Source organism: Rattus norvegicus, chromosome 2 (genome assembly GCF_021556685.1).
Source record: "Rattus norvegicus strain SHRSP/BbbUtx chromosome 2, alternate assembly SHRSP_T2T, whole genome shotgun sequence".
Taxonomy (NCBI): domain Eukaryota; kingdom Metazoa; phylum Chordata; class Mammalia; order Rodentia; family Muridae; genus Rattus; species Rattus norvegicus.
Window position 1 is genome coordinate 162,399,942 of NC_141535.1, and position 14,587 is coordinate 162,414,528.

The following is a 14,587-nucleotide window of genomic DNA, read 5'->3' on the forward strand; positions in this document are numbered from 1 at the left end:
GTATGTGGAGGCCAGAAATCCATATTAGGTATCTTTATTTATCAATCTCTTATTTTTTTGAGGCAGGGTCTCTCTCTGAATTTGGAACTCACTGATTCAGCTATACCGAGCCCCAGGGATCCCCTTATTGCCATGTTCCCAATGCTAAGATGACAGGTGCCCCTGCTGTTTGTTGGGTGCTAGGGATTTATCTAGCCAGGTCCTCCTGCTTGTAAAGTGAGCACTGAACCAACGGCGTCATCTACAGCCCTCCTCTTTGGTCAATCAATTCTATAAGAATAACTGTCAAGATGAATTTGTGATCATTTACGTCTATTCTGGTCCATAATAGAAATTGGGTCTGATTTAGTTCTCACTAGAATGTTCTTTTAACAAGGTGTTAGAAATATTCCGGAATGGTTTGTGGTGGTTGCTTTAATGGAGAGATTTACATATGAATTGTTGGACATGACATTCATGTTTTCACATGTGTTTCGAGCTCAATTTCTTTTTTCTAGCCCTTAAAGACAATGAACATCATTAGCTTCTTTTTTAGAAAAGGGTTCGGGGATGAGAAGTCAAGAGCCAGTCAAAGCAGGAAAAGAAAGAAAAAGCAGCTTGATGGAAGCATTTAATAATTCATTACTTTATATTGTCCTGTAAAGAAAAACCATAGATCACAAACCACTAAAAAATTAGATGCTTTAAAAGACTTACCCTTAACTTTTTATAGCTTTATTGATTATTACCCAAATTTCAATATATTTCAAATAATTAAATACTGCGAAGGGACATTAAAAATACAAACTAATTTACCAAAATAATTGTATTCTGAGTATTATGTACAATATAATACATTTTACATTACATATGGGGCTTTTATACATAAAGATGAGATATGATTTATGGTTACTGGAAATCCAAACAAAATTTGAACAGAACATTTCTATGCATACAAACACAATTGCTCAGCTGTGAAAATCAAAACCATACATAAGTGTGGTTATTAAAAACTAAAACTACATTCACCTGATAATAACAGAAAATGAAATTGCTTTTATTATTTTGAAAGTACCACACACAGATTAACTGTGGCCCATTTCGATGTGTTTAACAATATCGACGATCTAAACTAAAATATGTGCTCATTTCGGGGAAAAGTTTCCAGTTTGCGTTTTCTTGTAAAGGATGGATATTATTATTATTTATAGCCATTAGAATGCCTTGTTCATAGGCCAAGGCAGGTCAATTCTGGGTAAATAGTAAAGCCACTAAGGGTGGGGTGCCTATCATAGTGCTATAGATATTTTACCATATACTCTTAAAAATAATCATATTAAACTGTAGCTTTGCATGCTTTCCTATCCATAATTGTGAATCAAATGGTTACATACCAAGGCACAGAGCTTAAGAAAGAAACATATGCTGTAGAAAGTGGATAATGATGAGCAGATAACTGAGAGACTTTCGAGAAGAAATGACGGAGACTGGGAGTTCCCCCAGGAAGCGTCATCGCACATACTACATAGGTTTTAAAGTGTGTCAGCTCCTTTGGCCTCTATAGCAGGACTGAGTCCATGATACTTTCATAGCGGTATTAATATTATTCAACTTTCACACTTGATTCCTCTCAAGCAAGACTGCCGTGATTTTAAGCATTGCTACGTATTCTTGTAAGTGACCTGAAAGCTCGAGAAACGATGTCTTTGTTTACACACACACACACACACACACACACACACACACACACACGCAGGCTTTCCATTTGCATGTCCACTGTGCAGATGAATCTCATTTGCCAATGCCCTGCAGTAGTAACATCCTTCCAGAGCTGTACACAAGAACCTGCAAGAACAGCCACTAAGCGACCAGCCATTCCCTTCGCATTTGCACAGTGTTTCTCAGTACACCTTTTTTCTATATCCTGCATTTTATCTGAGATAAATAGTAGCCAACCCAGAAGCCAGAGAATAAAAGAGTACTGAGCTGAGACATGCACAAAAGCCAAGCACATCATCCTACCATCGCTGAGAAATGAGATTCAGACCTGAAGCCAGGTCTTACTGTTTTTCTTCTTGTCCATGTTTAACTTGATTATAAAAGAAGTTCTCACCTAAGGTATCAAAATATATTCATATAAATGTATAGCATTTCTAATAAAAAAGTTAAAAAAAGTCTAAACCCTTACTTTTGCATGTAATTAAATACTCTAGAATTCAGTAGGCGGGATTTGTTTTAGAGCAGCTTGAAAAAAAACTTGTTGGCTGAGCACAGTCTAGAAACCGGGTCCAGTTACATTTCAGCTCTACGGTGTGATTTCTCAGCGACAGCGGCCCCGTCCTCTTCATCTTCCTCCTCTTCATAATGCTCCTGTCTTCCTTTGGGATGGGCCCTGTTAGGAACTCCTTGTTCTTCAACATCATTGTTCTTATCATCAGGCTAAAAGATAAAAGAAAAAAAAAACAACTAAGAGAGAGGATGTAGGATTGGGGATTTTTAACAAAGGATGTAACATAATTCATTTTAGAGGAATAAAAGATGTGAAGAAAAATGATCTCATAAACAATACTGCCATGGCCTCATTTTCCTAGTTATCATAACTTTTCGTAATCCTAGGTGGGCCTCCTAAATTTGGCATCGGTCAAGAGATGCAGAAAATATATTGCTGGTTCCTGTCTGTATGCATATGTGTGATTTATATGATTTATATGTGTAAATGTGATGTACCAATCAATATAGGCATACACTACTAATTCATATATATACATGCAAAGAAATAAACATACGTTTTCACCATAAGTCTCTTCAGCATTATGCTCCAATTCCCTTTTTTTCTCTTCAGTCAAATCTTCCTGAACCTGAAACAGATCACAAAGACTGAGTGCTGCTCTCCCATTTAAATACTTATAACAAAATATTCCAATTTCTGAGATATTAATTCAAAACATCATATCTTTACAAAAAGGAACTAAAATTAAAGATGAAAAATTATTAAAGCCAAAATTGTGACTTTTTAACTAGGTGTGAAGAACTGCATGATATGCCTCTGTAGAAATTATTAGCAGTTCCTGGCTGTTGAAGGGACAGGTGTCATTTTCTTCAGTGACATAGCCACTGATCAGTTGCCTTTGCTCCGGTAAATTACCTCCCACACATGCTTGTTCAAGAGACTTTAATTAGACTCAGTGGGCTGTACTCGAAAGGCAGACATGGCAGTAGGAAGAAGGCGTGTTGACAGGAAGCATGGTAGAAGGACAGGAAGGTGAATCAGGGAGGAGGATGGGGAAGGGCAGTGGAGAGGAAAGTGATTAAGATTCATTGTTAAAACATATGAAAATGTCAAGCAATAATAAAATTGTTACAATCAGTATGATTCTCAAAGAAAGACACCTGGATTCAAATCTCTTATTTGTTTGGATATGAATTAATTCTACAGTCAGCAGATAGAGAGGCAGCTCTCTTTACAAACGGTTGTACTTCCTCTTCCAAATGGGAGAGCTCCAGAAATCTGTCGGTCAGACTGGATAGAAGTCCTAGAAATACAAAACTGCCCATCTTATGCTCTGTAGACAATCATACACTGTGTAGTGTTAGGCCTGCATGCACTGCTGCAAGCCAGAGAGGATATCAGGTCCTATTCCAGATGGTTATGAGCCGCCATGTGGTTGCTAGGAACTGAACTCAGGACCTCAAAAAGAGCAGGAGAAACCCAGAGGAGCTTGAGGAATCTTGTGCTAGATGGGTCAGGGACACCCCAAGAAGACCTAGAGAGTCAACTAACCTGGGCCATGGGGGCTCACAGAGACTGAACCATCAACCAAAGAGCATGCATGGGCTGGACCCCTAATATTGGTAGCAGATATGCAGCTGAGGTATGCTGGGAATTACAGAACTGCAGAAATAGGAGGGCATGAAAAGAGCAGTGGAGGTGAGTGGAAGTTGAAAGTGAGCACATACAAAGGCACGCCAGTGGCCTGTTTCCATCTTGTCAGCAAGCCCCTTGGACTCATTTGTCCCTGATGACACAGTAGGGCTCTGCTTATTCAGTAACTGCAGATGGTCCACCCAGTCACCCCATGGGAAAGGTCCCTGACTTCTGTTCATGTAGTAATATCATTCATAATGACTATGCCTTTTTGGTTTGTTTCTTGTTTTAATCAACACCGAGTCTCTCTCTGTAGCCCTGGCTGTCCTGGAATTCAATAGAAAAGTCTGGCCTCAAACTCACAGAGATCCACCTGCCTCTGCCACCTGAGAGCTGGGATTAAAGATGTCACTCTACAGCTCCCAGTTATAACTGGGTCTTAAGTCAATTGTTTTATTTAAGGGTTACAGCATGGTGACTTTCTGTTACTATCATTTTTCTATATTAATTTCCACCAAGAACTCTCCCACATTTACCCTACACTTCCAATTCATAAAATACTTAGCAATGTCAACCTCAGGTCAGGCCTGGGTAAGCTGTAGTTAGAGTTTAAATTATCAATTATGTGATTCTGAGAAACTTAATTGACCTTTCTGAAACTCAAACTTCTCATGCATAAAAGTGCTTAAGAGAAGTCCATGGCCCCAGGTGTTTATGTGTGTGTTAGAGGAGGAGTGGTCTGAGAGTTGTGGATCCTTTAAAGCATGTAGTGAAAGAATTTTCTGCAAATGAGTGGAACCACTCACACAAGTTCTAGAAGTCACACTTTGCAAAGTCCATCCCCAGCTGCTTTCCCTGGGACTATTTATCTAAACAGAGCTTCCGAAAACATCATTATCCACTTGCTGGAAGGCAGAGCTTTTAAAGGGCTCTGACTTCAAGGGCCCTTGAAAGGTAAAATCTGATTTCCTCCAAGGCAGCTTTGGTCTATGTATCTGTATTTTTTCATGAACTTCTCTAGGTGACTCTTGGTCATAGCTGAGACAGGACACTACCTCCCAGAGTACACTGGATGCTAGTTAAAAATTCCTGGCTGGGTAGATAACAGCCTTTCTCTACTCGTTGGCTCTATTGTAGAAATTTAGCTTATGTCCCAGTTGTCATTCTAGTTATAGTTGGGAACTGATGATTTAAGTGGGTCTTTCATTTGGGGAATCAAAAAAAATGATATTCTATAATATTCTAGCCATAGAGACAATAGACACAAGAACAATAGTAATCCATTCATCATGTTTGAGGCAAAAGCAACACAAGGCTCATCTTAATTACATTACTAAGTCAGAACAGATGACAGTGTGTGTCTGAGCTTTACAATATGCTTAAGCTGATAGCCCCAGGTCAAAAGTTCACCTTTGATTATTCACATCTTCCACAACAGCCTGGCTTAATATACCACTAAAACTGGCACCAAGCTTCATTGAACATATCTCAGAGATGCCACTTTTCATTTGTAGCCCTAAAATCTGTGCTTCTGAAATCTGAGAAAAGAATCCTACCAAATGGAGCAAACCTTGTGTCTGAACTTAGTGTTGGCTCACTGTCTTGTGCTATCATTGGTAGTAAAAGTTTTCTTCATATGAGAGAAACTATATTCCTGGCTAGGAATCCGGAGGCATCACCTTCAGAAGCTAAGCACTGAAGTATCCCTCTGTCCCCCCTCCCTCCCTCCTTTCCTTCCCCCTCCCTCCCTCCTTCCCTTCCCCCCCTTTTCCTTCTTAGCAGAGCCTCATATCCCTGGATGAGTTCAAAATCACCCACCATGTAGCTGAGAACAACCTTGAACTTCTGATATTCCTATCTCTATTCCCAAAATGCTGGGAATTTAAGTGTGCACCACCACACCCAGCTTAGGTGTTGCTTGCAGATCTTAAGCTTCCTATTTATTGGCCAAGAGCTGAGCCATACCCTCAGTCTTGGAAACGTTTCTTGACATGCTGATCATGTGACCAGGTCACATCAGGTGTCACATGTGTCTTCTTCTGGCCAGTAACCTTTTCCTTTTCTCTGAGAATACTCTTACTAATCTGCATTTTTGCTGTACTGGAGTCATGAAAGTATTCAAATTGTTCAATTATTCATGAACTCATTCAACTATTTTTCACATTTAAGTACTTTAAAATACCTACCAGTTTTTAGTTATGTAATAATGTCTCTTTACTCAAAAGTAGATAAAGATTTATAATGCTAGAAATATGAGAGAAATATTACAGGAAGTATATTTAGTCTAAAAATAGTAAGCAAATAAACAGGGAGGGCTGTTCGGGAATCATCAGTTTTGTGTCTTAGAAAGTTAACATGACTGGATTAAAAGAAGGTAGTGAAAAGCAGGGGGCATAGCGTAGTTAGTGAGGTGTTTGCTGGCTAAGCAATTGGGCCACATGCCAACGCTCAGAGCCTATGTATAAAGGCTTTACTGTGGCATGCACTTAATCCCAGCACTGGTGAGTCAGGGACAGTCAGATTCCTGGGGCTTTCTGGATAGACAGCATGTCTACCTGATGAATGCCAAGCCAAAAGGCAGACCTGATTTCTGGAGAAAAAAAAAAGGTCGATGCCTTCAGAGGAGAGATGACATGTGAGACTTCCCTCTGGCCACCACACTCATGGGAATACATATGAATGTGTACCTGCATAACATATGTCTTCCCACTCATCAAAACATACACATGTACACACACACACACACACACACACACACACACACACACGCACACAAGCTCTCTCGCCCCCTCCTCCCTCTTTTTCCCTTCCCTTCCTTCGCTTCCCATTTTCAAGCCAGGAAGTCTGATGAATGCAGCTCTGACAGATGTAAGGCTGATAGGATACAATTCTCAAGGCCTAAATATTAATACCAATGCATTCAAGTGTTATCTTGGAGGGAAGGAAACTGAGGGCTCTTATAAGTCTTCAGCCCAGCAGCTATAGAGCAGCTAAAATACTGAGGCTAAGAGGAGATGATGAGGATGAAGCCACTTCAGAATTTCACTGTTTTTATAATCCAGGAATGCTGCCCAAGCACACACTGAAACAATGGATCCATGCTTTTAGTTCACTGCTCTTCTTGCTGCAGGCTGTTCGGCACCTCATCTGTTACTGATGCTGGAAAGAAATGTGACATCTACTCTTTTCTTTCCTGCATAGAAAGTCTGGGAGCACTGGAAAGAGTGCATCCTGACAGGAGCTTGATATAGCTGTCTCCTGAGAGGTTCTGCCAGAGCATGACAAATACAGAGGTGGAGGCTCGAAGTCAACCAATGAACTGAGAATGGGGTCCCCATTGGAGGAGTTAGAGAAAGGATTAAAGGAGCTGAAGGGGATCGTAACCCCATAAAACCAACAATACCAAACAACCATAGCTCCCAGTGACTAAATCACCATCTAAAGAGTACACCTGGACAGACCCATGGCTCCAGCTGCATCTGTAGTAGAGGATGGCCTTGTTGGGCACCAATGGAAGGAGAAGCCCTTGGTCCTGCCAAGGTTGGACCCCCAGTGTAGGGGAATGTCAGAATGGGTAGGGAGGAAGGGATGGGTAGTTGGGTGGGGGAAAGGGGATAACATTTGAAATGTAAATAAAAAAATCCAATAGAAAGAACTGAAAACAGCAAGGGATGCTCAGTGGACAGGGTGTCAGTGAAGGGAAAGAAAAGCTTTACGAAGAATTTTAGGAAGTAGTCCTACTGTGTATGTGTGTGTGTGTGTGTGTGTGTGTGTGTGTGTGTGTGTGTGTGTGTGTGTTAATCCAGAGCTAATACAACAGGGGGTTAGAAAGTACAGACACTGACCTATAAGACTTCAAGGAAGGCTTTGTACAACAAGACAGTGTTATAACCTCAGAAGAGCCCAAGGAGAGGAATATTGGGTACAGGGGAGGGGAAGGATGCCCTCTGGGAGAAGGCTGCAGTGGAACAGCACAAGCCTTTGCCCTGTGGCATGCTCTTGCTTGTATTTCTTGTCCTTCTGTCCCTATCCCTCTCCCATCTCAGGATTGCTCTCCTTCACCTTAACTGATCATACTACAGAGCTGAGAAGGAATCAGCAAACACTGATTAAACTTTTATGTTTACCCTTCTGAATTTTTAAAAGGAAGCCAAGGTGAACCCTTTCTCTCTTAATCCCTCAAAGCTGCCACTCCCCAACCCCCATCCCCATTTGACATAAGGAAACAAAGGCCTATTAGTCTAGACATTCTGTTACAAGAGCGGTCCTGATGAATCGCTCTCTCCAGCAAATGTCTTAATATTCAAGGCTGCTCCTTTCTCTTCCTGGAAAGACAATCTCTGGGTCTTCATGAAGACAAACAGCAGGAAGGGAAATGTGACAGAATGCTAAGCTCAAGCCTGTCATAAAGAGCAGCATGCTTTTTTCTTTTCTTGAGAGAAACACAAGTTTAGCACTGGCTCTAAAAAGCTGACAGAGATAGGAAGAACGAGGCAGAGCCTCGGGAAGGCAGCTGAGAGTGCTGGAGCGGAGCACCAGCTCTCTGAACTTGCTCTCTTCCCTGGGGCCAGTCTTTGCGTGGTCATACGGCTACTTTCCTATCTGCCCTTTCCTTCAGGGAGAAGGCTGTCTGTTTGTAAGATACTAGTTATGAAGTGGTTCTTAGGGCTTTAACTTGGGAAATACTGACTTGTCTACAATGAGAGTAAATGTGGGGTTTTGACCTGACATAAACCATACTCCCTGTGGTAGTTTCAATAAGCGTGGCACTATATGAAAGCATAAAGACATGTGGTTGTTTTGGAGCGAGTGTGGCATTATTGGAGGAAGACAGTCACTGGCCATACAGAAGCTGCAGAAGCTGTAGAAGCTCAAGCCACACCTAGTGGCTCACTCTTCCTGCTGCCTTCAGATTCAGATGTAGGACTCTCTAGGTCTGCCTGCATGCTGCTATACATCCTGCTCCAAACAACGGATTAAACATCAGAACTGTAAGGCAGTCCCAGTTAAATGTTTTCCTCTATAAGAGTTGCTGTGGTCATGGTGTCTCTTCACCACAGTAAAATGCTAACTAAGACAGGCTCACTCATGTATAGGATTTCACTCAAGAGACACCTGCATGCCTGCAGCCCACAGGCTCTCACACACTGAACTCACCAGCTCTCTAATCCCAGGAATGAGATACTATGCTAGGTTTTCTCTAAGAATCATTACCGATAATACATCAAAAGTTTACAATAAAGAAAAAAATAAATTTTCATATTAAAAATTAGATCTAAATGTGTTTTGTTCAAATGAATCCCAGTCCTTTCCATAGTTTACCTCCTTTCTTTTCCTTATGGTGGAGAAGGTGTTCTGAAGACTGAACTCAAGGCCTCTCACTTGCCAGGTGACCCTCATTATCAGGCTTAATTAAGAAGTTGGATTCATATGGGGAAAGAGGTCAGAATGAAAGACTGATACATCTCTAGAAACATCTGCAGTGAGTTCCATGGATTCCAGTTCACCCCGTGGGGTGTGGAGGAATTTTATATATAGCTTTTCTGGCAAGGAGTCACATCCAAAGACCTAGGTCTGTGTGGTCCGGCTGGAATGCAGACATGCCACAGACCTTTAATCCTTCTATCTGGCCTCCAGATACGCCCTTAGTGAACAGTTTTTAAGGTAAAATTAGTTTGCAGAAAGAAGCAGCCATGTTGGAAAGTGACATCTAATTGAGGGTCAAAGGAATAAACCAGAAAGATTTGGCAGAATGAGTCAGATATAGGATGTGCTCAGCTGTCAGGAGAAATGCTATTTAAGAACGGCACAGGGAGAGTTCTTGTGCATCGGGATTTGAATTAGTTGGGAGTCGGTACAGTGAGTGCAGTGCAATGAAGGTGAGTTTGTTTGTGAGTTGATTCAGGTCAGCAGAAACAATTGAAGGCAGAGAATAAGAAGGAGTCAGAAGATTAGAACAAATTGCCAGAGTTAGTTTGAAGTCAAGCAGAGAAATTCAGTCAGAAGCTGATAGAAGCCAATTTGAATCAGTTAGCTTGGAGAGGAGTTTGAGTTGAACCAGCCAGCCAGAGTTCAGAGAGAACTAGAAAGGCTGAGGTTATTCAACAATAAGCATCCTAAAAGAAAATCACATCCGGTGAATAAAAGTTACTTTCACAGTGGGCTATCTTTCTGACAGGCATGGGGAAAACTCCACAGAGAAAGCTCTAGGGGTCAGTCCATATTCCCTGGATATGAGGAGCCTCGTTCTCTGTATGATGTGAGAAAATACATGTGTGGACACTCTCAGAAAGATCACATGAATCTTAGTCTGCCACAGGTCTTCTCAATTCCACATCTGTGGTGATTTAAGGTTACTCTGGTTTATCTTCTGAGTCTCTCAACTGCCATGATCTACATAGTCTTCAAGATCCCTCCCACCCCATTCTCATTCCACTTAAGTCTGAATGTTAGAGTCCACAGAACTGAGATTTGTTTGCGGGTAGCATGCCCAGTGTGCCCTGGCCCATGCAATCTTATACCTCTTCCTCTCCTTCTTCCTGGTATTGCTCGTCAACATTATCTTCCTGCTGGTCTGGATTCCCTGCCATCTGTTGAAACAAAAGCAGAGGCTCATGTTACTGTATGTACTTTCGAGAATCATCTGTCGGGATGCTGGGTCAAAGAATGAGCATACCATGATGAAAAGTCCACTTGCAAATGCATTAGTAGCCAGAAATGTTGAATGGAGAGTGTGGGGGTCATCCCTTACCTGACTCTGGGATACAGGCTTATAGGCATAGCATCTCACACAAGGGTCCAAGATTCGCTAATGTGGCAAATCTTCTTTAACCCACACAAGCACTCGCCTGCCCCATAAACTAGGCATTTCGTAAAATGCGCAGGCGGAACCGACTCTTCACCCAGGCATTATCTTACCACCAGATGCTCGTCCATTTCCACATTCCCTTGCTTTGCTTCGCTTTGCTTTCGCTCTTCACTTTCCTCTGGCAAATTTTCTTCTCTCACTTGCTCGGCTTCTTCGAATTCATCCTCGCCTTGATTGTTGGGGTCATCTGCTGGGTTTATATCCTGCGCAGCTGCCCTCTGCAAAATGTTCATAGAAAGCACCTACCACTTTAAAACTGAGGCTCCAGTTTAATTTCACTGGGAAGGTCATACACTGGCTGGCTGAAGATGAAATTGCCCTTCATGGGACTGTTCAGATCAATCTTTCCCAAGCCTTGCCAAGATGGAACTCTTGCTTTGTCAGTGTTTAAGGAATCAGATTGATTGAGGAGGTCCAAATAGTACTTCATTTGTGCAAGTGATTCCTCACAATCCCAGCAGTAAGTAATGCAAGTTTCACAACATAGCCAACAGTTGTAAGAGAAGTTGGAGGGCCAAATGGAAAAAAATAAATCAGTCATAATCAAGATGAGAGAGCTAAATGGGCAAATAGCTCTTCTTTTCTGATATGCTGACTTTCACACCAACTTCTCTTTTTGAGAAATTTCGAGAGAAGTGTGTGTGTTGGTCGCAAGTGTGTGTGTGTGTGTGTGTGTGTGTGTGTGTGTGTGTGTGTGTGTGTGTATATATATCTGCCTGGAAGTGCACTGGAGTGGAGGCCAGAGGTCAACTTTAGGTATCATTCCTCAGAAACAGTTAACACTATTTTTTAGATAGGATATCTTACAATGAGACATGAGGCCCATCCATTAAGCTAGACTGGCTTGTTATCAAGCCCTTGGTATTCGGTTACCAACTCCCCAGCACCAGGCTTTTAAGCCTGCACCTCCACATCTGACTTTATATGTGGATGCTGGAGACTGAGCATGCTTGTGCTTGTGCAGCAAGTACTTTACTATCTGGGGTATCTCTGAGGCCCCCTGAAAGAAATTCTTAACATGTATATAGGCAGAGAGTAGTTGATGGGAAAGAAAGCTCATATCCAGACTAAGTGGTCCTTTTGTAGCATGGTCATATTTTTTTTTATCAACTATGGCTACTGTGAAGAAGAATAATACTGTTCTAGAAAGTGATAGGAAAAATCAGGCAGTATATCACCAAAGATATTTTCACAGAAGTTCTCAGTAATTGTGTTGACTTCATGGTTACTTCAGTTGTTCATTTAAGCATCCAGGTCAGCAGTTAAATAATACCCATCCTCAAAAAAATCTTCAGATGGGAAGACAAACCTCTGCTTCTTAGGGGTGTCCCCAATCCTTTGGTAAGTCTTAGGACACTGACTAAAGTGGGAATTACTCTCCCGAGATGCTGAAGCCGCAGAGTAGGATTCAGTCTCTCGGAATGGGGCAGACAAGGGGCTCTTTCTACTATTCACTGAGCCACTTGACCATGGCCAAGAGCTCCCTGCAGTGTCAGATGGCTTATTACTGCACAGCCTGGCCTGAAGCTTCAAGTGCAAATGACACTGCTCTCAATATAAAAGACAAGTCATCACCTTCACATCCAATTCCAATTACTCTACAACCTCTTGTTTTATAGGCTTTCTTGTATGAATTATTCATCATTTGTGTGAAGGATAAAGAAAAAAGTGCTAAATATCATTTTTAAGTTCATAAAAATGCAAATGCTAGCCCCAACTCCAACCAAGCAGCAATTAGGGGGTTACAGGAAACAAACGTTTCACCAAATAAAATAGTGAATACAGAGTTGAAGCAGAGGTAACTCACAATCTCCAGTTAAAAGGCCTCAGTCTTTTCCAGTGCATTGAATAGAGTGGCCAAAAAGATGTCAGGAGAGTAAAGGATCCTACAAGCCAGGGAGCACATCCTACACCTAAGTGCCTGTGAGACCCACCCTGTCCCCAATGGCAGCCTTCATCTCCTCTTACACACTTGTAGGCTTTTCTGCTCTGGCTTTCTTGTTCTCAAGGGATAATTCTCATGCCTTCATATGTTCCTCCTCCCATTATTGGAAACAGTTCAGTGCTAGTCTCCCAGATACATATTTTCCTAAAGGTTATTGCAGAGAGGAAAAAAAGAAGGCATTCTGCAAGCTAAGTAGAAAAGCCATCAGCATCAAGGTGCTCCAAGCCACTACTGAAACATTCTGGCACCAATAGACAGAACAATTTCTGGCTCAATTTATACAGAGCTCAGGGACTGAATGTCATCGCAACATGTGTACTGATTTATTAGCAGTATTTGATAGGAGAGCTAAAGTAGACTGCAAACATCATTTACACAAAACAGGAGATTGCATCTATTCCACAACTGCTTGCGATTCACCAGTATAGGGCTAAGGACCTAGAATGCCCATCCTGAGAGGTGAGGGGTCTTGTTTCCAGTCAACACAAAGACTAACCAGGCATCTACATAATTGCAGTCTGAATTGTGTATACCATCTTGGCACCTGATAACCTCTTTTTAAACCTGAAGCCACACATCCTTATTCATTGTTATTAGGACGGTCACAAAGAATGGAACAAAAGCACGACACATTTGACAACCCAACAGACCACATAACATGCTCAACAAACATCAAGTTTTTCCCCCTGTTCCCTTTCCAACCTCTTTTCTGGCTTGTCCCCTCCTCTTCATCTTTAAGAGTCACTGTATTTTTCAATACTTCTCAATTTTGCTCTTCTAAGTTAAAGTTTAATCAGACTAAAAGATGCCAAAGTTAATGCTCTTTTTAATCCCAAGAATGACCTTCAGTCCATCTCCTCATACCCCTACTGTAGAAAGCACAGCCCCCAGTAATCACTGGAGAAACCATAATTGTTAAGCACACAGGCCTGCTCTCTTCACTGGAAGGAAGAATGGGATGCCTGGTCTGGAATGATGGAGTGATGTGCTCACATAACCTAGTGATTCTTTGCTATTCAATTAGGAATCAGCCTCCTGCTGAAGTTCCCCTAGACCTTGAGAATTATTTAGGCACTAATCCTGGGCTTTGTCTTTCAGAGAATAGAAACTCATCTTTAAGTGACCCCATGTGTTGGGATTCAGAATCAGGCCAAAGGCTAAGGTATATATGTTTTATACTGAAGTGGCCACGGCTTTCAGATTTTCCGAGCATCCTTCAGTCCCGACCTATTATAGGGCATGGCTGGCACACACTGCCCTCTACACATACCTTTCCAGCCCAGGAGCTGGGCTTTCCCTCGCCCAGAAGCTCTTCCCTTTATAATCTATACATTTTGGTTTCTCTTTTCTTTCTCCCCCGCTACATTTTCTTTGCGTGTGTGCACACATGCTCTTTCTCTTGCCCCTTTCCTTTGTCCTCTTCCTCATGACAACTTCACTGGCCTGGTTTATTGGGACCAGTGAACCTGCCATAGAATGGCTTCCCACTTATATACCTTTATATACTTTAATTTGACTTGAATTGGCTCATTCCTTCTGTGGAGAATAACTTAGCAGCCTGTCCCTTGAATCCTCCATCAACAGAATTCATTCTTATGCTTACTACAAATTTATTCTCTCTAGAGCTGAGCCCTGAGCACTGCTTCTCAGTCCACAGAACTAATTCTTATGATAAAGGTTCAGGGGCTTTCCTATAGCAGTGTATTATGCCAGAGTATTTCAGTGTAGCCATGCCGGAAGCTTGCTTACGAGAATTGTCACATGGAGACTCCTCCACCCACACGCCAAAGTTCTACTGTGTATAAGAACTCTCTAGAAGTTCTGATCTAGTCTGACTGACCAAGGCTGACTGCGTCATGTTTTAGTCTGACTTCCTTGTGGTTGTTTCCTTGCTAGGTGTGATCCCCAACACCCTATCTCATGGTTTGGA

At 41.9% G+C, this 14,587-nt stretch overlaps 1 protein-coding gene across 2 annotated transcripts in view; it reads right to left on the reverse strand.

Moving 5' to 3' along the window:
- Positions 1-597: 597 nt before the first annotated feature.
- Golim4 (golgi integral membrane protein 4) overlaps positions 598-14,587 on the reverse strand; it is a 79,427-nt gene continuing 65,437 nt past the window's right edge. For both annotated transcript variants that reach the window (NM_001399469.1, NM_001399468.1), the window contains 4 exon segments: positions 598-2,418; positions 2,766-2,837; positions 10,366-10,434; positions 10,763-10,930. In NM_001399469.1, coding sequence (NP_001386398.1) covers positions 2,272-2,418; positions 2,766-2,837; positions 10,366-10,434; positions 10,763-10,930 — 456 coding nt within the window. In that variant the 3' untranslated portion in view covers positions 598-2,271.